This window comes from Oculina patagonica, chromosome 9, assembly GCF_052425735.1.
Source record: "Oculina patagonica isolate OP01 chromosome 9, crgOcupat, whole genome shotgun sequence".
NCBI lineage: Eukaryota > Metazoa > Cnidaria > Anthozoa > Scleractinia > Oculinidae > Oculina > Oculina patagonica.
This window is the reverse complement of record NC_135766.1, coordinates 3,538,525-3,565,528: the sequence shown is the minus strand read 5'-3', so window position 1 is coordinate 3,565,528 and position 27,004 is coordinate 3,538,525. Positions and strand designations below refer to the sequence as shown.

Here is a 27,004-nt window from a genome sequence, read left to right as displayed (position 1 = left end):
ACTAATTCGGGATAAGAGGAAACCATGGCGTTGTGCAAGTCGAAATCCAAAATGGCGGGTCCGATGCAGCGGCGATAAAAAGTTCCACTGACGGCAATTTGCGCCGTTAGAGAAGACAATTCCGCTAGTTCCAGTAAAATGAAAGTCAAGTACAGCAGATCGCCTATTTGGATAAACATTATAGTGGCAAAACCCATTGAAAAGAATCAAAAATAAAACTAAAATCGCAGAGCCGGCAAAAACATGACCGACCGCCATGATGACCGCTGAAACAAATAGACAAACAAGTATGTAAATATGACGCGTAGTTTGCTCCCGGATAAAGATAGGAAACAGATTTTGTGAGTAGGAGACTACTCTAATCTTTTCTAATGCAAAGACGAATCATGAGTTGTAAAAAGGCACGCTGATCTACACTTATACAAATATTTAATTCCGTCGATACGTCGGTCCGTCATTCTAGCTTTAAATTAGGAAATAAGTAGGAGCACTATCAGAGATACAGGTGATTCCAAATTTGTTGAAATTGTTCTGGATTCTTGTTCCCAGGGTCTTTGTTCCCCTAAACCAGTGGTTGATAAACGAGTTTAGATATTAAATTTCGTTCCAAGAACTTGCGCATTTTCCGTCAGCCTTGACCGAACTGGGCCGTCCTCTGCCCTCTGGGCCATTTATGGTTCCGGTTTAATTGTGCGCATGCACCGGAGACTTGAGATGGAATGATCCGTTCTCGCTCCCAGAGTCTACGGTCCTTCTGTTCTGTGCCAGGGATCGAGAACTCTGCTGTTAATGTCTGTTAAGCTACGCAATGAATTGAAGGCGGGGTTTGGCTGGGAATGAAAAGGAATGAGGCACCAGCGGAGTGGCCCCGAGGCGAGAGCGGAAACCCGACTGAGAGGTAAGTGCTTGGACGGTTTCTATAGAAAACGGCTCTACATCGAGGCCCTTTGAGTCACACTAGGGCTTTCCACAAGTTGCTCGGCAACGTTTTGGCATTTTTTTCATGTTTCGAGCAACTTTTTCCCCCTTGGAGCAACTTTTTTCCTCTCGAGCAATTTGTTGCATTTTGAGCAATTTCCAAACCGAAGATTTACGAAGATTATACGAGTGTTGTTCTAAGGCAAAACGAACGTTTCCGAAGACTTACGACGTTTGCCGAAGATTTTCGAGGGACATCTGAAGACGTTTCAACATTCGGCTCATTCTGTATAAAACATTACAAAACTCGTTAGCAAACATGACGTCATCAATATCTTCACGATTTTTCCCAGTTAAAGGAATCCTTGTTACTTAACACAATAATATTCCCTTTAATATGTTATTTAGATACTTTTGCTGTAAAATTGCTTAAAACTGCTTTGAAGATCTTACTCTCAAAGGGAAATTAGCATATATTTAGAAAAAATTATTTTGGTTAGAAGTAGCGTTTTGGAATTTTTGGAGCAACTTTCGAGCAGCCTTTATTATATGAAGCAACGTTTTTGGATTTTTGGAGCAACTTTTTGAGATATTACGGGCAACTTTTTGGGAAATCTCGAGCAACTTGTGGAAAGCCCTAGTCGCACTGCCCGAAGCCAGTGGAGAGCACGGATGAAAGAAAGAAGGATATAGTGAAGGCTAGAGCAACGAAAAAGAAACTACTTGCAGCAAGCGAGCAGAATGCAAATATACGCGTCAGCATGACGACATGTCGACAGCGCACGAAAGACATGATCCACGAGGGCGAGGTTGCACCAGGCACGAACTCAAACCAGTTTAAATTCGTGCGACTGATCGCAGTGACAAAATGAGTGAAAGCAGCCTTGTCGCAGGGTGTGTGCACTTCTGCGACAAAATATAAACTAACCAATGAGAGAGCTTCATGTGTTGAATTCAAAAACTAGTTTACATTCTCCCTCTTCCAAATTCGCTGCAGGTGCACCGAACAAACACCTTGTTGCAGGGACTTTTTGAAGTAGTACACACGAAGCGATTTGTCGCAGAGAACCTCACTTAAGGTTTATTAGTACTTCATTAGTGTTTTCATTAATTTGAAAGTAATATTGTGTATAAGCTACTTTAACTTTTTCATATATCACATTGATCTGCAATATGGCATGAACAGGAGCTAGAGAGATGGTGGAAATGACCCCAGTGTATAAAGATTGAGTGAAGTCCAATTGGGTATGTAATTATACGCGTTATTAACAAAATCGAACTGCGCGGTCGTTCGATTTTGTTAACAAGGCCTTTGAAAGAACTTTCAATTGGCATTAATGGTTTTGACATCCACACTATAAATCAAACATTCAGTTAGGGAAGCAACATTATTTTTTTGGAGGAGTGGCCAAGTGGGATCAAAAATCCTGAAAAAAAAATTGTTTGCAATAGCAAAATGCCCACATAAATTGTTTGAAGACATCAAAAAACATTGTCTGCAGAAAGATGCAGCTGGAAAAATTGTTTGCACAGAGAGCGCCACGGAAAGAAATCGTCTAAACTGTACTATACTACGCTTCGAGTAAAACAATGGTCCATTCCAGCGTTCGATCGAGCACTGAGGCAAGTCTTGAGAGACTGGGTACTAGTCCAAAACAACATGGCGCCCGGGTGAAAAGTAACTTACCAGGCTTATGAAAATGTGAAGTACTGAGGCCATCGCTTACGAGACAAGTGGAAACTAAATCCTTGCAGAGTTGTTTGTGAACATTATAACTACCAGGTGGACAGGAGTGAGCGACGTTTTCTCTTTCCAATCTGCACGTGAAGATACGCTTGAATTCGATCGATGATGAACATGTCCATTCTCGTCCCCATAGCCCTTTCGTTTCTCTTAGCCGGCTTGGCACGAGAAAACGGAGGGCTCTGGGGACATAGGATTTTTGAATTAATTCGAATTTTTTTGATTGGCTGTTTGGAACAAAGAATTCCTAAACGGAAGTCGTAAACGTAACGACTCTCTCATACATTCTTTTGAAACGTCATGACTGCATACATGAAGACCGGAAGTCCTAGAATCTAGGACTGGAAATTCTGTGTCCCCAGAGCCCTTTGTTTCCTCGTGCCAAGGCCCAGCTGGCTAAGAGAAACGAAAGGGCTATGGGGACGAGAATGGAACATGTCAAGTGGCTTGTTTACCTTTTCTCACGCTGTAAGTCTGTATTTATATAGCCGGATAATTAACATCACGAACCACTTTAGATGCTAAAAGGTTTATTGGATTTATGTAAGCGGTATTTCTCACGTCCTCAGCCGACCTATCCATCATGTTATGAAACTCGTTCTAAAACTTTCAGAACTTTGTATTTGTTTTGCTCACATGTACCACATTTTTGTACGCTAAAATCATACTGCCGATTGAACTTAACATACTTTTTTTGACTTTAATTTATTATTTAGTAAATGTTTTACAAAATAATGGCTAATGGAACTATCAGAATAACGCCGCATCGGCGATATTCAAACGTAATTTTACCCTAAAATCTCTAGTGTCACGCATTGCCCGAAATACCTTATTTTTAAAGTAGGTTTACTACTAAACGTGAGAGCGATGAAAAATCTTGATTGTACTAGGTGATACTAACTACAGTGTTATTTGTATATGGAAAGCTTTAATTCTTGCAGAGATATTTTGGTCAAAAGATGGGTCAAAATTTAGGTATTTTTTGGCTCAAAATCGACCATGGGAACGTTGACCACGATATCTTCCACACGTTAAAGAATTTTGCGATAATATTCTACCTACAGCATTATCATCTCAATATGTAGCCCCATGCAAAATATAAAGGAAATCTGAGAGGGTCGATGTAGACTCAAATTTTAATATTGCATGGATTTCATATGGACCCTCTCTTAAGGCCAAATTTCACTCTAATCAAGCCAATGTTGTCAGTGTTAAAACCTGGCCTTTCTACAAGATGGTAAAAGGAAGTGTGGAGTTGGTCACTTGCTCAGAATTTTGCATTAAAACAAATTTTACTGAAGAAACTGAAGAGCACAGAAATAAACTGAAATATAATTATTATCCAAACCGTAAGTTCTTTTGAATTCTAATGTAATACACCGCCGTTGTCAAGCTCGGATATCAAAGAGTTTCTTATAGCCCTAGGCCATAGAAGGACATCAGTCACCTTTCAAGCCAACCAATCACCAAAGGCGAAGTGTCAAAAGCAACCAATAGAAAAACACTACCACATTTTTAGCATATTCCACATCCTCTTTTGGGTTTTTAAATGAGCATCTTAATTTTAGTCGTTTGTTTGTTCGCCAGAGAAACTCAGGTAAGGCGAGTTTGAGACTAAGTAGTTAAAATACCCTTGATTGTTTCTACTTAAAAAAAATAGCTGAAACTAAAAATCCAACCGTCCGTTCATTTCCTGAAGCTCAATTGATCAGTAAAGTTAAGACGCCACCTGTGGTAAACGCCGAGGAAATTATTCAACAAACATTTAAGATAGGTAAGATCTCATTAGTCCCGACAAATGCTACACAGATCGCTACTCGTGGTTAAATTGTTGAATTTTTAATTCTTTGCAAATTTAGCATGTTACAAAAACTTCTCAGAAACTATGTTATTTTGAAAAGAAAGATAGAGGCTTTATTCTGTAATGTGCGGTAATGATGCTGGGCGCAGTCAAAGAGGGAGCGCACTCACTTCACTTTACCAATGTTTTTTTCTCCTAAGTATACAACACTTGGTCCTTCGATTTCGAGATAAAAAAGGACTACTAACAGTCCACAAACTCATCGATTTTTGTTACCGAGAATTGTGACGATTAAAATGAAATAATGACACAATAATTTGGACACACCACAAGCAAGCGGTTAAGCACTGTCGGTTGTATGGCTGCATATGCAAAACCAGTTTCTGCTCGTCATCAATACAATTTTGATGTAGCCACAAAACTTTCGCTAAAAGAAACAGTTACCTTAAAACGCTCTTCCAAAGTTACAGCCTTAGCTTTAGCACTGAAATGAGAATAGCATAGAATACCTTAAATCATGCACGCAAAATTAAATCTTATTAACGGGCCTGCAATAAACTCAATACGGTAAAACAAAAGTATGAATGACACTTTTTCTGTACAATTCCACCTTGAATTCTGGTGGCCAATATTTTAGTGTCTTTCGTATCTTACCAAAAGTATTTTTCATGCTTTATTCCACCTCATAACATAAAACTAATATGTTTTCCTATACGTCAGTCTCGACCGCCTCTTTACATGTTTGTAATTTGCATAATTTCGCACACTGTATTCTCTTTCTGTTGTTCAGAATTATTTGTCTTTCGTTTGCGTTTACGGTTAAATTCGAGACTTTCTTTATGGAAGTCGCCAGTGTATCATAAAACACGCCTTTTTAGACTGATGTATCATTTGAAAATCCTATTTTCTTCGGCCTCTCGAGGATTTGCCTATAAGTATGCGTTTCGGCGCAGAGGTAAAAATTCTCATTTCAAAAACACGTGTATCACAACTTCAAAGAAAGAAGGGAATACAAATCATACTACGTATTTTATTTTCGGTTGTTTGACTATGTTTTTTTTTTAATACTATCCAGATTAATTTTTAATCTCCTTTGTTAATATTATGATAATGAATACCAGACAATGAACAATAAAAATTGAAACTGGTAAAGACATGTTTTAAACCAAAGATAACTGCTAAATATTCGAAACCAATGTTTTCTTCGATTATATCAATTGTTATTCGATAAACCAGTTTTTTTTTTTCTATTTTAAAGATGAATTCCAGTCCGTACTGCGCAATCTCGGCTGCAATGTTTATGTGAGCCCACACGAAGGGAATGTTTACAAGCAAAACTAAAAATTCCGCGACAAACTTACCTTTTTCTTCATTATTATCGCCAGATATCCTTGCAGAACAAATAATAACGAGTAGAAGAACCTTGACGCTATTTCAAACCGACGTTTTAGCTCATCGGAACTTCCTGAACGAAACGAACTGTAATGGCGGACGTAAAAACGTCATGTATGCTGTCACCGAAGTGTAACGTTTCAACGAATTCAAAACAAAAACGTAAACAAACCCCGAGTCTGCGCAGTACGGACTGGAAATCATCTTTAAGTCTAAATTTGATGCAGCCATAAATCTTTCAGTAAGAGATAAAATTATACCGAAAAATGTTTTTACCCAGAAACAGGTTTCGCTTTTGACAAATATTAAAAGATCACTTTAGAACACCTTAGATCACGCACGCAAAATTAAGTCAAATTAACGGGTTTGCATTAGACCCAACTCAGAAAAAAAAGTGTAAATATTACCTGTCTTATGCATTTTTATCACGGATATTCGTGGGATCTCATCTAGAACTTTACGTATAATACCAGAGAGTAAAAAAAAATATATATATTATTTACCACCTTAATTAATATGTATGGCTACATTTCAGTGCGCCCGCCTTTTTACATGTTTGAGAAATACATGACCGTTGCTAGAGATACGAAATTTCGTGCACTATATTATTTTTTCCACTGTTCAAAATAATCCGACTTGCTGTGGAGTCCTGGGACTAGTAGAGTCGTCACGTGACAAGAAGGCCGTGTACGATCGAGTTAGTTGAGTTCTTGCCATGTGTGTGTTGTAACTCGGAGTTTACACACTGTTTTCTGTATTAAATACACCACACTTGCGTTTGGGATTAACGCCACATTTCAGACTTATCTCACGAATGTCGCCAGTATTATCAAAAACAACGGCTTTTAAAACTTCCACGTGCTATTTCAAATACGCTTTTTTCTTCTTCGGCCTCTTACGGATTTAACTAATCGAGTATGCAGGCGATTCTCATTTCACGAACTGGTCTCATATACTTTGTAATAACCACTGCTTCTTGGACTATAAGGAAAATATTGATTACAAATAGTAAACAAACTCGACGAATTATGTAAGGCAGATGCATGACTTTTAAGAAAACTGAAATTCCTGTCTCAACAATAATTTGGAACACTTTAATATAAATAAGACTACTTAATTAGAGGACGACTACACGCTAATCACCTCAGCACGGTGAACAAAAACGAGTTCAGTTACACTAATAAAAGCACACTGTATAAAGCTCGACAGTTTCAACCGAAACTAATAAAATAGTGGCAAAAAAATAATGGGAAAACGTAGCAAATTTGCCATATAAAATTCCGCCATTGTCGACTAACAATTCGACAAGTTTATAGGGCTGACGCTATGCTTTGTGCTAATTGGCTAATATCCGTCACATGTTGCTCTTTCTTCGATTTGATTGGCTGACACAAAACTGTCCAATTTTTCTTAAATTGGACAGTTTGTTCATTTTACCTGAAAGTCCTAATTGAAATTGTCCAAATTTGATCCCAAATTGGACAGTTCTCAGAAATTAAGGAAAAATAGCTGCGCTGACAATATAGGATTTACTGACAGCTATATAATAAAACAGCAAACACTAAAAATTAAGTGGAAATAACAGTAAACACCAAACCCCATTCAGACCCTCAGTAAACCCCATACAGAAAAACAAAAGTATGACTGCTCGCTTTTTTTAACATGAATGGATATATTTCAGTCTTACCCGCCTTTTTACGTTGCTTGTGACATACATTAATGTTGCAAAAAACAACTTTTAAAAACAGCTGCCTTTTTAGATTGATAATTACAATAGTCCATTTTACAGTTGCCTGCCAAGTGACCTGGCCTTTGAATGGTAGTGAGGCTGGAGGTGACCTTGCATTGATACAAACTTCTCTGCTTTATTATGTAAATGCAAACTAGTTTGCATCAAAACAACATGATTAACACAACAAAAGCAGTGAGGTCTGTATCAAAACAAGGTCACCTCCAGCCTCACTTCCATTCAAAGGCCAGGTCACTGAGCAGACAACTGTAAAATGGTCTATTTCAAAGGAGCTACGTGACAGGGAATTCGCTGATTTTTTGTTCTTAATTGTTCTCGGTAGGCAAGTTTTCTTTTAAAAAATAACCCTAATTTGTCGGATAGAAATCAAACAACGGTTTAGCCTCAATGTCGTAAACCAGTGAAACGTTTACATTCGTCACAGGCAATTAAAATCCACCTGTTACGGCTGGATTTCATCCGCCTTTCCGAATAACTCACCCAATTTTGGACAATTCCAAACAATCCCTTACTGTCCTTGTGAAAAATAACCGTTAAATCGGAGGGCAGCTGCTTAATAAAAGTTGCAGCTTAGAGGTTGAATTGCAGGGTAGAATACGGGCGGGGGGGGGGGGGGTTAAAGTTCCTTCCCCCTCTGAGATCGGCAACAGTATTAAAGGCGTTATATTAAAGCGGGAATAAACTGCTAATTACTTTGTGGAGTTATAAACAAATCAATTAACCATTTCCAACATTTAACCAAATATTGATTTACTTCCAATTTATCTGGGAACAGTATGTCACTGTTTAAGAGACAGGGTATTGCAATGGCTTTTTATTGGAGGCTATCACTTTCTTTTGCATCCGCCATGGTGGATTTTGAACTCGAACCATGTGATCATGACCGCTGTTCAAAACGCTCATTCCATAATGTGGTTAGTGTTTACGATCAGCAACATGCTCCGTACATTTCTCCTTTGTTTGTTTATTCCAGGGAAATGGCTAAAGAGTTGAAAATTTTTCTTGTCACTTGCCTGTTGATGTTTATAGTGGAAGCGAAACCAGCCCCTGGAAATAACGGGAAAGGAGATCATAACGACTTGGCAGCTCGAGGTAAATAAATGAGATTAAATGAGAATTAAAAAAATATATATACAGGGGGTACTTGCTTTTTCAAACCTTAACACTAATACAGTACTTACCCAAAATGAATATGCTATTTCAGACCAACCCCTAAAATGTTATAAAATTAGACTGCTTTAATTTAATAGCTTTCAACTTTCCAATAGGTAGGGAGGAAAAGTCTTCAGTCAAGACTGTTTGGTTTGCCTGGTGGGTCAAATATGAAAATTTGGACCGCTAAAAGAACCAATCGAAATGTTCCTTTTCATCTTCGAAAAGCTGCAGTCTACCAATACAAAGAAGCAACAACAACAAAATACATTATTATTCATATTAAAAGATTTATCCGATTCTGATTGGCTTTCAATGCCCGTTTAATTCCAACTAACCGGCTAGCGCCGACCAAATTTGGAAAACGAACCTATTATACAGCCATTGACATCATCAATTGTCTTACATAAAAAATTAACCGATCACAACCTCGTTCCCAAGAATAATTAACCGATCGCAACCTCGTTCTCAAGGATCGCTGACGTCACGCTACAACAGCTTTGCTGCCAAGCAGATTGAAAGCGCAAAAATAGCCGCAATATTTGAGCATTACGAAGAGAAAAATAAATGACTTATTATAAGACAAAGATAGTCAAAACACGGACAAGCAATGAAAGGAAGTCGATCGATTTTGAAAGCGTAACTACAAGAGGAAAAATCTTAGATCCAGCCACAGCAGAGAACTTGGAGCAGTTTTATGAAAGTTCTACGTCGAAGTAAGCAAGAACGATGGTAAAACGTCGCTTTGTGTCATCAAATTTACCTTCCATAGAGAAGCAAGCAAGTGCTAAATATCGACACTATAAAGGACAAGAATTTTAATGAACGTTACCGAGTTTTCGAAGTTTAAATCAAATTTAAAAGAGAACATTGCTGTGTATTTGTGCACTTTGCGTACTTTCAAAACCCTATTGAATTCTTTTTTTTTTTTTTTTTGAACTCTAGAAATATTTTGAATGAATAATGATATAAAACAGTTATTGAATTCGGCTTTCGTATGATATTATGACGAATTATGTATATCTTGGAGGGTGTTATGAGGGTCTGAATGGGGGTACCTCGATAACAAAAAACACTTTATGTTTTGGCTCTGTAACATGAAACAGTTCAATTCTAGGCATTTTAACGCTAACAGCAAAAAAATCACTGCAACAGTAAATTTAATTCACAAAGAAACAAAAACAGCTCCAAAAAGACCAATATTATTATATTTAGAATATCAAGAAGTTTTCGGCCATTTTCCGACAATTTCCGATCATTTGGGAAGATTACTGAAGACAACTGAAGATTCCCGAAGACTGTCGAAGGTTTGCGGAGAATACCTAATTTGTCCGAAGACTACCGAAGATTTCCGAGGAGAACACATAGCACAGGCTCAATGTTCAGGAGTGATTTTATTACAATGCTGAAAGACTATGGCTTTTTCACGAGAAATCCTCCAAACACTTAACAGTATTTTCTTTTGAAACAATTAACATTAAAAAAAAATGACCAATTTAACAGCAAACACTAAAAATTATGGGCAAATAACACTAAACACTAAACCCCATTCAGACCCTCCGTTATACGCCGAAGCCTTCGGCTTCGGCGAATTACACCGTCCTCGATCTGCATAATTCTTCATATCATACTCTGCCCCATCCCATTAATGCTAAATAACAACAGCAGCAACAACAAAATAAAACAGGAACAGTTATTCTCGTAACAGCATTGCAACAGCTGGAGGTAATGACATTCAAATAAAACACACCCGCGATTTATGGCCCAAGCGCGAAGCGCGCGGGCGGGCCATGAATCGACGGGAAAAAAACTCGGTCCGTATTTTACAGTACGGACCGAGAAAAGGAGGTTAATAAGATATTTATTATATCTCTCACTCTGGACAAAAGCGTGCGGGAAGCGGCTTCGTTTGACTGACGTACGTCAAAGGCGAAAGTACGAGTGAATTACATTGGCTTTCGTAAACAATTCGGCCGTTTAATAGCTCGATTGATAAGCGTATAAACATAGTTTGAATCCAACCTTAACTACTTTATTTCTGCAATTAGTTTTACAGTAAATTCAGTGACAGGATGAAAACTAGATACAGTGCAAGTTTCCTTTGGAATAACTTAACTTCTAAACTGAAGTTCTTTGCTTGGCAACGAAAGTGTCTCGATTGACAACATGTTTTAGCTTATCAAACTTTCGAAAACTTATGGCAGTGATTCTAGAAAATACTGAACGAGAAAACACATATAAAGTTTGAAAGAACTACTTGAAAAAAGCCTCAGATATCGCCGTCCACGTAATGCTAAGTTGTGTCTACCCTAGAGGTGCTAGGCGGCGTTGAATGCTTCGTTGAAAGTTTGAAATGCTGTCTGGCTCGTACTCAACTCCATCGCATTTGCGTACGTCTTAGAAAAACTTTCCGAGGAGCCTATCGAGGACGTCAGCAGGTACGGGTTCTAAATGAAATGTTCCATCAGTCTGCTTTTGACAATAATTTTCAAACCGTTTCCATTTACTTCTTCTTTACCGTGTTTGCAGATTTTTCGCCACTGATGAAACTTTCAAGTTCTTTACTTGAATCCTGCTCGGGTTGCTCTACGTCCGCCACATCAGGGAAGTTTTCCCCTTCCAACGGATCACAAAAATTGGGTTTAAAGTTCGTTATACCTTTTTCCTTTACCTTTCCTTTTTCGCTTCGCCTCTGTTCCTCGCTTTTTTTCCGCTGACTGCGAACGTTGTAGGAAGTTTTGAAAATCTTCTTTGCGAGACATTTCAACGGCATCAGGATAGCACTCAGTCAAATTTCACGGGCCGTACTGCAGAATACGGCCCATAAAATTGACCAATCACAGCGTGCGTACTATCTCAGAGATATAATAATGGAAAATGATACAAAATTGACCACGAGAAATATCATGTAAAATGGTTGAGCGGGGAAATGAGCACCAAAATTCGCTACTATTATTCTCGAAATTCGCAGTATTTACTTGGAATATTTATATTATATGTCCCAAAAAATCGTGCTTTCTATGTTTACATTTTTTTTAGTAATGACTTCGATGCACCCAGGTTATGCCAACCAAACTGTTCTGTCGACCGTGCATGTTTCAGACTAACTGCTTTACTATGCAAGACAGAGATGGCAGGGTTCTATCTAGAGGTGTTCAGGGGTAGAAGCTTCCCCCCAAACAGCCCAGCTTCGCCTCCCCAGAAAAAAAAATTGATAATTTATACAGTACATAGATAAATCAATATATCATTCAGGTCAGTGTACATGAAGTGAGTATTGCATGTTTATCTCTTTTATTCACTTCTTAGTATAGTGTATAAATAGCGCAATGGGAACTCTTCGTCTCAGCCGAGCTAACATCGTCCAAACCTAATCATGTGATGACCAAAAAACAATATAAAATTACGGTGAAAATATGTCAAGGTTGTGTCTCATATCCATTTAAAACATTTTCCGGGGGGGGGGGGGGGGCATGCCCCGGACCCCCATAGAAGCTCGTGGCCTTCGGACATTCTACCCCAAACGACAAATACTAGATAGAACCATGGATGGTCAAGCTCAAATTGTTTCTATTATATTAATTTTTCCAGTCAATAAAATACTACAACAATAAGGTGTAGTGGTCAAGCTGTTCTATATTATACTTTTGTTGACAGGCTCTGGAATAGAGGTTGACCCTTCAATTCCCGCCCTTATTAACGAGATGGTCGGGAATCCTGTACATAAATATGCTGCGTTTAAGATCGTCGACAAGACGAGAGTGGTGATTGACTACGACATGCTCGGGGACCCGGCCAAAACAGTAACTGTAGAAGAAGATGAAAAACAATTTAACAAGATGAAGAGTCTTCTGACGAACGAGCCACGTTTTATCCTCTACGATTTTCGTTTCACCAACAAAGAAGGGAGGTTGATAACAAAATTGGTATTCATTGTTTGGTAAGTATTCGGCCATTTATGTCACACAAAGGTATTTTATGGAAAGGGGTACCAACGAATGGAGTGGTGGTGATAGGGGGAAGGAGAGCAAAAGGGTTAAATCCTTGATTTTTTTTTGGGAGGGGGGAGGGAAGTGCGCGCAATCTTTTAATTTACCTTTTCGAACTCATTAATAATTCATCTAGTTAAAACAAAGTAAATCACAATAAAAAATAGCTTTGGGTACCCGTTTTTAATAAGCACAGGTTTTTTTCTTCGTTTAATGTTTGATTGAGAAGATATATCAAACACTCAAGGCAGTGTTTCATCGGCCATCCAAACACCTCGAATTTTACTTCCTTCAAGTATCGTCTAAATTAGACTGTCCACAGCCTTTCTATTTTTCAGCGCAAAAAAAAACTAGAGAATCGGCGAGCGAAGCGAGCGTCTGCACGAAGCGTGGAGTAGGGGGATGGGGTGTGCGCGGGCGAAGCGAGCGAAAGGAAAATAGAGAGGCTGTGGATCAATTAAATTGGACCAATAAAATTTGAGCGGTAAAATGCTTGTTTAATTGACTACAAGTGTCAGTTTACAAAACAACTACACTTGTGTTCGGTGTTGAGGATGTCGTCTCAGAAAACTTCTTCAACCCCAAGAAAACCTGCAGAAAGAGGCAGAAAGCCGAAATCAAGCGGTCCTTCCGATTTTTTACAGAATATGCGCGTGCTTCTTTGCAATTTGCTTGGGGAACTTTGCAGGACATCGTATATCTCTCCGGAAAATGTATTTGTCAAGCGAAAAGCGAAAGTTAATTCACAATTGTGAAGCACAGAATCTTCGTCCTCTTAAATATCTTCGAACTTTGCATCCAAAAGGTTTTCCTCTGCTCCGAAAACTAATTTGTACTTCGCATCTCCGATCGATTGAAGCACGTCGCCATTTATTAATAAAATATTTGAGGGGATCGCGAGCTCTTTCATCTCTTCGATTTGATCGTTCATAATGTTTTTCATCAGGGAAACAACAAGTACAAGAAAATTCCTATATATTTGCATTTGTTTCGCCGTACCATAGAGCTGGTAGATTTAGCTTTTTCGGAAGCCAGTCGGTAGAATTCCAACGACGTCCTTCGAACAAAGAAGGTTGGCAACATCCTCTTTCTGCTCATCTTTGAGCGACGAAACGTGTGGTAATTTCTCCAACGTGCAATCACTAATCACAACATGATGACAACTATTGCAAACCGCAAGACGCGCCTGCAAGCAATCATGATCCGCCTTCGTCAAGGCGATGAAATTTTTGCCGCCTTTCAACCAATGGAAATTTTCCGTTGCTGGAGAAAGATATTATTTCCAAAGATACAGTCTACAGCCCAGCTATTGTTTTCGCTCCAAGCCCCCACCCCCTCCCGCCTCCCGTTTTTCACTGGCGTCCAGTTCTCTCGCCATTCTTTCCCTTTGCTTATCGATCGAAAAAAAATACGAAAAAATAAAAGGCTTTGAACAGTTTACCATTCTCACTCATTAATTATGCCGCTCATTGTCCGGCGTGGATAAGATATGGGAAAAGATTGTGGCCGAGGCAATGAGCGACTGGGTGAGAAAGCACTATAGCTGTGTATTACGTCGCCGAAGGGGAGGTGGGAGGGTCGAAAATTTGTTCGGACTTCCCGGCTTGCGTATCTCTTTCGAAATGTCCCGAAACTAAGCAAAGAGATCTTTAAGAGTGAGTCCGCACGAGAACCATGCAGGCGAGTCTACAGCGCATCTCACCGATTTCCCTCAAATTTGGCACACTTGTGTAACTTCACTAGTACATTAACCATGTGCAATATTTTGGTTCAATTGTTTATTCTTTTGGAGAAATGTCAATCAAACTGTCAGACAGTGGAAAGTACTTAAATTTGACCTAAAAATATTCACCATGTTTGATCCCCTTCTACATGCTAAATATAAAAGGAAATGATACGAAACTTTTACATAAGACAAATCAAGTCCCGAACAATAGAAAAACGTTCAGTAAACTTGTGTCATTTGCTGCGTTTGGCTGAAAGCAAAATTCCAAATCTCCTTATTCAATTCGTATCAAAAAAGTGGGGTTTCAAAAGTCGTTGTTTGTAGACATGCGGCGTTTCTTCAATCGAATTTGAAAGTATCAATAGATTGCCAAGGAAATGGTGTCCCTATTTATCAAATAAAATCTCTGTTAAGTTTAAGAGGAATTACAGGTTCGCATCAATAAATGGTGTTAACTTCGTGACAATATGCAAATGAGCTCAACACGGAAATCGTGATAAGTTCAGAGTTTGTAAAATATAAACTAAATAGAATGTTGCTATAAGAAGTAAAACATCGTTATGAAGCTTTTTGCATAAAAATACTTTTAAATCGTTTGTAGTTTTAACTACTGGAAGTCGTTGGCTGGTAATAAGCAAATTAAACAAATTCAAACGAACACAAAGGTCATACCGACCTGCTGGTCGTACTGCACCAATTTGAAAGATATCCCCACAAGCAAGCATCATTGTATAAAAGTCATTTCCTTCAAGGGTTTTTGGCATCGCCCTCTTGGTGTGTAAGCTGCATTTTGCCGTATTTGCCAGCACCATAGTAATTTAAGAACAGATGTTATCAAAACAAGTTGGCGGCGAGGCATCAAATATAATATCCACCGATCATGAAAACCGACTTGTTTTAGAATTCGGTCGCGTGTTTTGTTCACATATAAAAACATGTTTCCACTGCAAAGAAATTATGTAGTTATCGTTTCCATCCAGTAAGAATCTGCGTCACAAGTGGTTTTTGGTGCTGTCGTTCTTCGAAGAACACCGACAATAGTTGATTGCGTGACAGACCGACTTGTGAATTTTATCTCAAATTTCATGTCTCAAATTTCGTGTCTCAAATTTCACTCTGACTCAGATCATATTGCGATCGTCATGGCTTCGTTTATGTGCTTTCAAGAAGGACCTAACATTCAGGGGCCATGGGATATGTATTGAGTCATCTATAAATGATCCAATACGCCACAAATCGCCATGGCTTTAATTTTCCACTTTTTTTAATTTTGAAAATCTGAAATCGAAAAATTAGCTTTAATACCGACTTACCGTAAATGATCTTATAAACGCCAGGGCTTTTTAATTTAAGGGGTACATGCGGGAGTGTTAAATAAATATGAGGCGTTTAGTAGAAAAGGGGCATTCATTTCACCAGGAGCCCATGATTTCACTCTAACTGTAACGAAACAAATAGACAAACAAGTATGTAAATATGACGCGTAGTTTGCTCCCGGATAAAGATAGGAAACAGATTTTGTGAGTAGCAGACTACTGTAATCTTTTCTAATGCAAAGCCTAAATATATCGTTCACAGATTGTTCGATATCGATGTCTTCATTGACATCGCATCGGGGTTAACCATGTTGGCTAGCTAGCTCCTTTGGTCCCTTCGATGTCCGAGTGAATCAATTAACTAACTAAAGAAAATTGCGTGTTTTTTACTCCATGAAACGTTTACTTGAATTTTTTAGGCGAATATATATTTTCTTTTTTTATTGAAGAGGGAGGGGGGGGGGTGATGGGAGGGAGCAGGGGTGTCTATTAGACACGGGACGTTTATTAGTAGAGGCCTCTAATACAAATTTTACACCTCAGGGGGAGGCGTTTATTTGAGAGTGGGGCGTTTATTAAATCATTTACAGTATTTCACTCATTTACATTTATTCTCAGGATTGCCTACAGGAAAGATAAAATAGAACAAAAGAGTATGATTATGAGTGTCATTGAAAACAAACTTTCAACAACTTGGTCAAGGCAAAGACGAATCATGAGTTGTAAAAAGGCACGCTGATCTACACTTATACAAATATTTAATTCCGTCGATACGTCGGTCCGTCGGTCATTCTAGCTTTAAATTTGGAAATCAGTAGGAGCACTATCAGAGATACAGGTGATTCCAAATTTGTTGAAATTGTTCTGGATACTTGTTCCCAGGGTCTTCGTTCCCCTAAACCAGCGGTTGGTAAACGAGTTTAGATATTAAATTTCGTTCCAAGAACTTGCGCATTTTCCGTCAGCCTTATAAATTAGAGACCTTACGCAATGATGACGTCGCCAAGGTCGACGTCGTCGGGAGTCTAATGGAGCCGTCGACGTTCTGATCGCCGGCGTCGCATTTCGCGATACTTACGCAAGCAGTCATGCGTACGCCGCAGAGGCGGGAGTTTCAAGTTGGCGGGAGTTTGTAGTCACCATATTCGCAGCTCTTGTAACTGATTCGCATCGAAGATGGCAAAGCTACGAGATACCAGAGACTGTCTTTTGTTAAGTTTTGATCAAAACATCATAGACGATGAAGAATTTATTCTCCTTTATGAAATGAATTCTTCGAAAAACCCGGATTTCCCGTACTGGAAGTATGAGCCGTTTGACTTGGATTGTTTATCCGACGAAGAATGCAAAGCTGAATTTCGTTTTTGGAAAAACGATATTTATCTGCTGAAAGAAGTCATGCAATTACCTGATGAGATAATCTGCTATAACAGATTGGTTGTTAGTGGGGTCGAGGCACTTTGTATTTTGTTAAAACGATTTGCCTACCCTATTAGATACAGTGATATGTGCCCAAGATTTGCTAGACCTGTTCCACAGCTTAGTATGATTACATCAGAAGTGATGAATTTGGTGTACAACCATCACAGCTACCGCCTGACAAGCATGCAGCAGGACTGGCTTTCTCCTGCGAGTCTTCAGAACTATGCTGATGCGATTCATAATGCTGGGGCTCCCTACACCAACTGCTGGGGTTTTGTTGATGGAACAGTCAGGCCAGTTTGTAGACCTGGGACTTTACAAAGGATTTTATATAATGGGCACAAAAGAGTGCATGCAATAAAGTTTCAGTCAGTGGTTGCTCCAAATGGCCTGATAGCAAACTTGTTTGGTCCTGTTGAAGGGCGTCGCCATGATAGTGGTATGCTTCGTGATTCAAATCTCCTAACACAGTTACAGCTTTATTCTCATTCACCTCATGGAGACCCATTGTGTATTTATGGAGATCTGGGATATCCCTTGCGGCCACAACTACAAGCACCCTTTAGGGGATTGCACCTAACTCCACTTCAGCAGAATTTTAATACATCAATGAGTCAAGTTAGAACCAGCGTGGAATAAGTCTTCGGGGACATTATCAATTACTTTAGTTTTCTTGATTTTAAGAAAAACTTAAAAATTGGATTAAGTGCAGTGGGTAAAATGTACATTGTTTGTGCCCTTTTAACTAATGCTCGCACATGTTTATATTCTTCGACCACTGGCAGTTATTTCAACTGAGACCCTCCCTCATTACAAGATTATTTTTCATAATGAAATGTAAGTCACATAGCCAGGCTAGCCTAATTGATCCTTTCAAGCTGCAATACAGGTTTCAATACTTTAGGGCAAATTGAGACAATTACAAATCATTTAAGTTTGTACTTATATTTACTTGTCCAGTTAAACCTGTAGCAATTACCTATAATTGACTGTTACCTATATATAACACACAAAAAATCTTGTAAACAACCGTAAGTAACAACTGTAAGTCAGATGGCCTGACATTAGTTTTGTGAGCTTAGTACTTAAGCCAGTCAGTGCTAAATGAAAGGCAACGAGTCAAACCCTGTATAGAGTTTCAGCTTGTATATTTCGAACTAGCTCTGGATTTTGGTTATATTTTAAATTATTCAAGAAATCATAAGTTAATGTTACATTTTAAACATCCTTCACTCTTGATATCATTTTATTTAGCAGATAAAAAAATATTTTGCAGTATTTTACTAGATTGCAGTTCCAAAACAGACAAACTACAAGTCACAGTGGCTGTGTGGTTTTTGGTGAAAGTATGTCATTATACAGAAAAAGTTAAAATAATGGTACAAATTTTGACATTTTGTTCTGAGACAAAAACAAACTATTGTATAACCTTTGCAAACTTCATGTATTACAGAAATAAAAGTTGCAGAAGTCCTCTCATGTATGGTAGCTGTGCACATGTTTTGTCAAGGGTTGCACTATCTTGACTAAATTGCAGTCATGGGATTACAAAATTGCCTGTTGGGGGGTGAGTGATTTCTACAGATCACAAAAACCATAGCCTTGAAAATTGTAAAATAAATTAAAAATTTCTGAAATCTTCAACCCCCCTCAAACACAAACTTGAATTGACATGGCTTATTGTCACTGCTAAAAATATAATTTTATTGATGAATCCTTCCTTACAAAGTTCTTGTAAACAATTACTTAAAGTAGCAACACACATCAAAGAATCAAATTCTGATAAATGCTTATAACAACAACACTGCTTACAAAAGAGTGATAAGCATTGACTCTGGTTAACAACAACTACATTAGTTTAAGTTATAAAGTACATCAAAGTTCCATAACTCAAGCCTTGCCCTAAAAGGTAGGCTTCAAAATGAACAGGTTACATGAAACATTTCAAAATACCTAAGCCAGGAACTTAGTTCTTAGACATCTTCTCCAGCAGAGTAAATAAAAGTTGTGACTGTTGCTGCTGCATTTGTTGTTGCTGTTGTGCTTGTTTCATCTGCATCTGCTGGTATTGCTGTTGTTGTTGCATCAGCTGCTGCTGTAAGCTAAGCTGCTGTGCTTGAAAATGCTCAAACATTTTCTCCATATTCTGAGAGGTTGAATTTTGCTTCCGAATGGCTTCAAGCTGCATTTCTTTTTGATATTCCATGTCTTGCCGTTTAAGCTGCATCTCTTCCTTCCTCAATTCGAATTCTTTTTCTGCTTTGGTTTGCAGGTACATCATGGTTTCAGTTCCACTTTTTCGTGGCTTTTTCTTTGAGGTCAAGCAATCATCTTTTTCTTCCCCATGCCGTTTTTGCGTTTGTCCCAGGGATTCCAATGCTTTCTGGCGAACTTCCTCTACTCTGCCTTTTTTCGATCAAGTAATTCCTTGCCCTGCTTTTCTTTTGTTTCTTTATCATGGCTGCTTAAAGCCTCCTCTGTTTCCTCGAGTATGTTTTCAAGGAGTTTATCTAGTTCGGTCTCATCTGTAGTCGAGCCGCTCTCACTCTCTTGTGCTCTCATCTTTTTCTTGTGCTTATCTAACAGCAATCTGTATCTATCTCTCACCGATTTCTGATTCACTGTGAAAGATATTTCTTCAACAGCACATAAATCATTGGCAATACTAGTCCAAGCATTTCCACTGTGAGTACTCCCCGATTTAAACTGGTAAGGTTTGATGAATAAAATTTCGCGACAAAGATACACGTCGTGCATCTCGGACCACTTCATCGCACCACTACAAAAAGAACACAAAAAGATGTTGATAGCATGTACTCTTGTTTTACTGGTGCCCAAGAGAACCGATACAAAAGACAAAATAATATAGTCAGCTTCCTTTACAAGGCGGTCTTCCAACTCAACATTCACTGTGAATACATACATGTTTATGGTCAAATGACGGGAATTTTTGCGAAGTTCCACTTGAGAAATCCTTAATTACTCAAAAAGCATTATGCCATCAGAAAGCTCACCTTTTCTTAGAATAGAATAGAATAATTAGGTAAAATATGCACGCATGCGCGTTACGCCTAAATTAAGTCACGCACGACGTCGACATTGGCGACGTCGTCATTGCGTAAGGTCCCTATTAACCGAACTGGGCCGTCCTCTGCCTTCTGGGCCATTTATGGTTCCGGTGTAATTGTGCGCAAGCACCGGAGACTTGAGATGGAATGATCCGTTCTCGCTCCCAGAGTCTTCGGTACTTCTGTTCTGCGCCAGGGATCGAGACCTCTGCCGTTAATGTCTGTTAAGCTACGCAACGAATTGAAGGCGGGGTTTGGCTGAGAATGAAAAGGGATGAGGCACCAGCGGAGTGGCCCCGAGGCGAAAGCGGAAACCCGACTGAGAGGCAAGTGCTTGGACGGTTGCTATACTAGAAAACGGCTCCACATCGAGGCCCTTTGAATCGCACTAGGGCTTTTCTCCTTAGAGCAACTTTTTTCCTCTCGAGCAACTTGTTGCATTTTGAGCAATTTCCAGACCGAAGATTTCCGAAGATTATACGAGTGCTGTTCTAAGGCAAAACGAACGTTTCCGAAGACTTACGACGTTTGTCGAAGATTTTCGAGGGACATCTAAAGACGTTTCAACATTCGGCTCATTCTGTATAAAACATTACAAAACTCGTCAGCAAACATGACGTCATCGATATCTTCAGAATTTTTCCCAGTTAAAGGAATCCTTGTTACTTGACAAAATAATATTCCCTTTAATATGTTATTTAGATACTTTTGCTGTAAAATTGCTTAAAATTGCTTTGAAGATCTTACTCTCAAAGGGAAATTAGCATATATTTAGAAACAATTATTTTGGTTAGAAGTAGCGTTTTGGATTTTTTGGAGCAACTTTCGAGCAACCTTTATTATATGAAGCAACGTTTTTGGATTTTTGGAGAAACTTTTTGAGATATTACGGGCAACTTTTTGGGAAATCTCGAACAACTTGTGGAAAGCCCTAAGTCGCACTGCCCGAAGCCAGTGGAGAGCACGGATGAAAGAAACAAGAATATAGTGAAGGCTGAGAGCAACGAAAAAGAAACTACTTGCAGCAAGCGAGCAGAATGCAAATATACGCGTCATCATGACGACATGTCGACAGCGCACGAAAGACATGATCCACGAGGGCGACAAAATGAGTGAAAACAGCCTTGTCGCAGCGTGTGTGCACTTCTGCGACAAAATATAAACTAACCAATGAGAGAGCTTCATGTATTGAATTAAAAAACTAGTTTACATTCTCCCTCTTCCAAATTCGCTGCAGGTGCACCGAACAAACGCTTTGTTGCAGGGACTTTTTGAAGTAGTACACACGAAGCGATTTGTCGCAGAGAACCTCACTTAAGGTTTATTAGTACTTTATTAGTGTTTTCATTAATTTGAAAGTAATATTGTGTATAAGCTACTTTAACTTTTTCATATATCACTTTGATCTGCAATATGGCACGAACTGGAGCTAGAGAGATGGTGGATATAACCCCAGTGTATAAAGATTGAGTGAAGTCCAATTGAAGTACAATTGCGCGGTCGTTCGATTTTGTTAGCAAGGCCTTTGAAAGACCTTTCAATTGGCATTAATGGTTTTGACGTCCACACTATAAATCAAACATTTAGTTAGGGACGCAACATTATTTTTTTGGAGGAGTGGCCAAGTGGGATCAAAAATCCTGAAAAAAAATTGTTTGCAATAGCAAAATGCCCACATAAATTGTTTGAAGACATCAAAAAACATTGTCTGCAGAAAGATGCAGCTGGAAAAATTGTTTGGACAGAGAGCGCCACATAAAGAAATCGTCTGTACTGTACTATACTACGCTTTGAGTGAAACAATGGTCCATTCCAGCGTTTCGATCGAGCACTGAGGCAAGTCTTGAGAGACTGGGTACTAGTCCAAAACAACATGGCGCCCGGGTGAAAAGTAACTTACCAGGCTTATGAAAATGTGAAGTACTGAGGCCATCGCTTACGAGAAAAGTGGAAACTAAATCCTTGCAGAATTGTTTGTGAACATTATAACAACCAGGAAGACAGGAGTGAGCGACGTTTTCTCTTTCCAATCTGCACGTGAAGATACGCTTGAATTCGATCGATGATGAACATGTCAAGTGGCTTGTTTACCTTTTCTCACGCCGTAAGTCTGTATTTATGGGCACTAAATAGCCGGATAATTAACATCACGAACCACTTTAGATGCTAAAAGGTTTATTGGATTTATGTAAGCGGTATTTCTCACGTCCTCAGCCGACCTATCCATCATGTTATGAAACTCGTTCTAAAACTTTCAGAACTTTGTATTTGTTTTGCTCACATGTACCACATTTTTGTACGCTAAAATCATACGTGCCGATTGAACTTAACATACTTTTTTTGACTTTAATTTATTATTTAGTAAATGTTTTACAAAATAATGGCTAATGGAACCATCAGAATAACGCCGCATCGGCGATATTCAAACGTAATTTTACCCTAAAATCTCTAGTGTCACGCATAGCCCGAAATACCTTATTTTTAAAATAGGTTTACTACCAAACGTGAAAGCGATGAAAAATCTTGATGATATCATTTAAATTGTATTAGGTGATACTAATTACAGTGGTATTTTTATATGGAAAGCTTCCATTCTTGCAGAGATATTTTGGTCGAAAGATGAGTCAAAATTTGGGTATTTTTTGGCTCAAAACCGAACATGGGCACGTTGACCACGATATCTTCCACACGTTAGAGAATTTTGCAATAATATTCTACCTACAGCATTATCATCTCAATATGTAACCCCATGCAAAATATAAAGGAAATCTGAGAGGGTCGATGTAGACTCAAATTTTAATATTGCATGGATTTCATACGGACCCTCTCTTAAATACCGCGATTGTGCACATGCTGATTAGGCATTACATAATACAACTATCTATAAACAAACAGGGTTATGTAATCCACGCACTTGTGAATTCCGCGTCATAATTATGAATGAGAATAGTTTACCATTCTCACTCATTAATTATGCCGCTCATTGTCCAGCGTGGATAAGATATGGGAAAAGATTGTGGCCTACGGCTGCTCACGCACCTTGCTGCTTCAGTATAAACGCCAAAAGATCTCCGCATTTACAGGAAATAATCCACAAAATACACCTTCTCCCCAAAACTCAGAAAACCCCTCAAACCCCAACCGGTATATCCAACCACGAGAGAGGCCCAACCCAGCTAGTGGGGTTACTTCCCTATACCATATCATAGCATGTATTTAGATCGTGGCTTATAATGAGAGTGAAGTTAAGAGTAAAGAAAACGCCAAGACCTAAGGCGGACAGAATAACACCAGTGATGTCTGCCGAGAAAGGAAAACGTAAGACAGAAACGAAAAAAGAACAAAAGGGAAAAACCCCACTAGCCAAGCCGGACCAGGAATCCGTCGTAAACGGATTATAGGGTGTAAATTAGAATACCCTTCTGATCGCGACAAGGCCAGTGGAGGGGGTGGACTGACTGTTTTTTCATTATTTTAAAATGACATAATATTTTGAATTGTTAAAATTCTAGCTAGGGGAGAAGTAAAGGATAAACATAACTCCCGTATAACCCAGGCTGTAGCGTCTAAACGTGGATAAAATGCTTAACTCCGTGGATAAAAACGGCCGACCGGCGAGCTTTTAATAATTACAAACTAAACCTACAGAAATATACAATTGTCTATTTAAAGTTCCGCACTGGGATGTGTTAGGTAACAAACCTTACGTTAGCCCAATGTGTTAACACTTTAATCTAAGCTCATTAACACTCAAACAGCAGTAAGCTCTTAAACAAAAGTCCACACAACTACTGTATTTTTCTTGACATGAAAGCTTATCAATTCCAGACCGATAAACCATAACAAAGCACCTAACACACCAACACTTAAAAGGACCGACACATGACTGTTGCCAAATACCCTCGATACCCAATTCAAACTTTAAACAAAGACGACGCATGGCTCTTGCCAACTTAGCTCGACACACGAGCACACTTGAGACCAAAACCGTAACACGTCGTGAAACAAATTGTGCTCAACAAAGGAGCGAACATAGCTATAGCCGACACACGGCATGTTCCAATTTCTACTCGACACACGAGCGAACGTTTTAGCTACAACCAACAGACAGCATCTGCCAATTTCTGCTCGACATACGAGCGAACGTTTTAGCTATAACAGCCGACACACGGCGTCTGCCAATCTCTGCTCGACACACGAGCGACGGAACGTTTTAGCTATTACAGCCGACACACGGCGTCTGCCAATCTCTGCTCGACACACGAGCGACGGAACGTTTTAGCTATTACAGCCGACAAACGGCATCTGCCAATTTCTGCTCGACACACGAGCGAACGTAAGCTACTACAGCCAACACACGGCGTCTGCCAATCTCTGCTCGACACACGAGCGAACGTAAGCAACTAAAGCTGTAATAAACGGGGTCCGCTAATAAATTGCCATAAACAGAACTAGAAATAAAGCACACTACGCGATAAACAAACGAGATAGCAAGCGAAAAAGAAAGCATATAAATGTTTTAAAATACCGAGTAATTGTTGTATACGTTGTCCCGCTTCTCCGGAATGCTGTGGAACTGGAAAAGCGGCAGAGACTGGATATAATCTGAAATACAGTGTAAGTCCTGCAGTTTTTAGAGCAGCAGCAGGGTAGGTACAGCCATTTACTTGCTTGGGTTTCGGCGACGTACGGCGAGAGTATAAGAAAATTCGTCCGGACTTCCCGGCTTGCGTATCTCTTTCGAAATGTCCCGAAACTAAGCAAAGAGATCTTTAAATACCGCGATTGTGCACATGCTGATTAGGCATTACATAATACAACTATCTATAAACAAACAGGGTTATGTAATCCACGCACTTGTGAATTCCGCGTCATAATTATGAATGAGAATAGTCTACGTATAAATGGGATATCACCCCCATGGCTGTCCCACTGTTGTAGGATAGCAATATCATAGCAAACGCCCACGGGTTCCCAAGGCGCGATCGAGCGGAGCCCCATTCCAAATAAATTTTTGTAAGAAATGTGGATGTCACGTAATTGTCTGTTCGACCGTCGGTACGTTGATCCCCTCTGAAGCCACTTGCACCGCGAGTGCGCGAGCGAGCCTAGCCACAAAATATAATGCGGGAAAACCGTTGGCGCGTTCGTTCTCGTTGTCATTTTTGATGTGAGGTCGCGGCGGGATGGTGAGTGGGGGGGGGGGGGGGTGGGGGGAGCTTTGGTATTCATTACGGCAATATTTATCTAAAAACGGCTGAACGTTCTTGTAAGGTAGTTTTACTCTTCCTATTTAAGTTGATCATGGTTTTGAGTTCACCGCGGTCAAACGTCTCAGGCAGATTTTCTTTCCATTTCGGCGTTTTTTGTTCGTATTGAAGTGTTAGTACGAGCAAAGATAGATAAAATAGTTGCCGAGTGAAAGCATAATCCCATTACCATTACCATTACGAGTGTTTTTACTTTTTTAATTTTCGCATCCGAACCAAAGGTGCTCTGACAAATGGCGCCGACAAGTAGCTACAAGTCCGCATATCGCTATTTTCAAACACGTAGAACTTTTTTAGTAAAGCTCCAAAAAACTTAGTAAACCCTTAGGATACCGGTTATGTATCGAACTTTGAACTGTGAAAATTAAAACCTTATCTTTGCAGTACTTTTCTTATTTTTTGCATATTTCTGTCGTTTGACCGCGGTGGAGGTTTTGAGCCACTTCTGTTGCTTTTTAAATATGCTCATTTCTAGGTTGTCGGATCAAGCCAGTATTTCCGACAGATGGCTCTACGGTGGTGCTTTGGATGTTGTCCGAGAAGCTGTTGAGGGACTTTTTAGGTTACAATTCAACGATCTTTCAAATCTCGACTACACGACACTGATGGAAGAAGTTGCAAGAAGGGCATGAAAGGATCTTACCAGTTGTCGTTTATTGACCAACAACCCTTCTTGTTATTTCCTGTAAGAAATGACTTTTTGTCGCCATTAAACCGGACTTGTCTTCAAAAAAAAAAGGGTCTGTTATTCTGCCTGTAGTTTGTCATCACTGGTTTCGTCTTCAATCTATTATCGCCTACTGTATAAATGGGAAGTGATCGCACAGTCAACTCTTTCGGTAGTAATCTCAAATGCTGAAAGAAAACATACATTTTCTTCTGAACGTGTAATGAAGAACGACAGGAGGCAATGAAAATTGTTTTTGGACCTCAATGGAATTCAAAAACCTTGGGGGTGGGGGTGGGGGCTTCCAGCCACCAAATGCCTCTGCTCCAAATATCATTATTGAAATTATTTATTTTCTTTATCGGAAGCAGAGTAATGAAATAGTAACAAATTTTAAGACCATTCCCCCTTTTATGGTGTTTGCCGCTTATCACAAAGCCATCTTGAAATTCTTGTGTCCGTCGTAGATCTACGAGATAAGATATGGATAGTCACTATACGTTTTGAAGTTCTGACTGGGGCTGGGCATTAACCAGAGAAAAAAACGTTCTAGGGAGCAAAACTGAAGACGAAAAAAAAGATGCAAACCGAACGTTGAAACCAACCTATTATCGCACAAGACCAAAAATTTTGCTAAAAATAATGTTGCGCAATCCAATGGTTTCAGCAAGAAATCGCCGAAGTCCGCCCCTCCCCACTAGGCATAAATAGATTGTGCTCGGCAACTTTTGAGCAACTTTTAGCGTTTTGAGCAACTTTTTGTAGTACCAGCAACCTACGGCAACTTTT

General features: G+C 39.3%; 2 protein-coding genes across 5 annotated transcripts in view; both read left to right on the top strand.

Annotated features, from left to right (window-relative positions):
- Positions 1 to 26,286, top strand: part of LOC144665393 (uncharacterized) — a 33,373-nt gene extending 7,087 nt beyond the window's left edge. For 2 of the 4 annotated variants that reach the window (XM_078526647.1, XM_078526646.1), the window contains 3 exons: positions 8,579 to 8,697; positions 12,415 to 12,697; positions 26,024 to 26,286. In XM_078526647.1, coding sequence (XP_078382773.1) covers positions 8,583 to 8,697; positions 12,415 to 12,697; positions 26,024 to 26,180 — 555 coding nt within the window. In that variant the 5' untranslated portion in view covers positions 8,579 to 8,582 and the 3' untranslated portion in view covers positions 26,181 to 26,286. Of the gene's footprint in view, positions 1 to 4,219; positions 4,260 to 4,358; positions 4,437 to 8,578; positions 8,698 to 12,414; positions 12,698 to 26,023 lie in introns of those variants that run through there. The other 2 variants (XM_078526648.1, XM_078526649.1) reach the window with 2 other exon arrangements.
- LOC144665337 (uncharacterized) lies at positions 16,769 to 17,849 on the top strand. The gene has a single exon (XM_078526574.1). It carries the CDS (start codon positions 16,965 to 16,967, stop codon positions 17,847 to 17,849), a length of 885 nt encoding a protein of 294 aa, XP_078382700.1. The 5' UTR covers positions 16,769 to 16,964.
- Positions 26,287 to 27,004: the final 718 nt, after the last annotated feature.

Bases quoted from the DNA above. Each gene is read 5' to 3' on its own strand.
- LOC144665337 (XM_078526574.1), top strand. From the start codon at position 16,965: ATGGCAAAGCTACGAGATACCAGAGACTGTCTTTTGTTAAGTTTTGAT.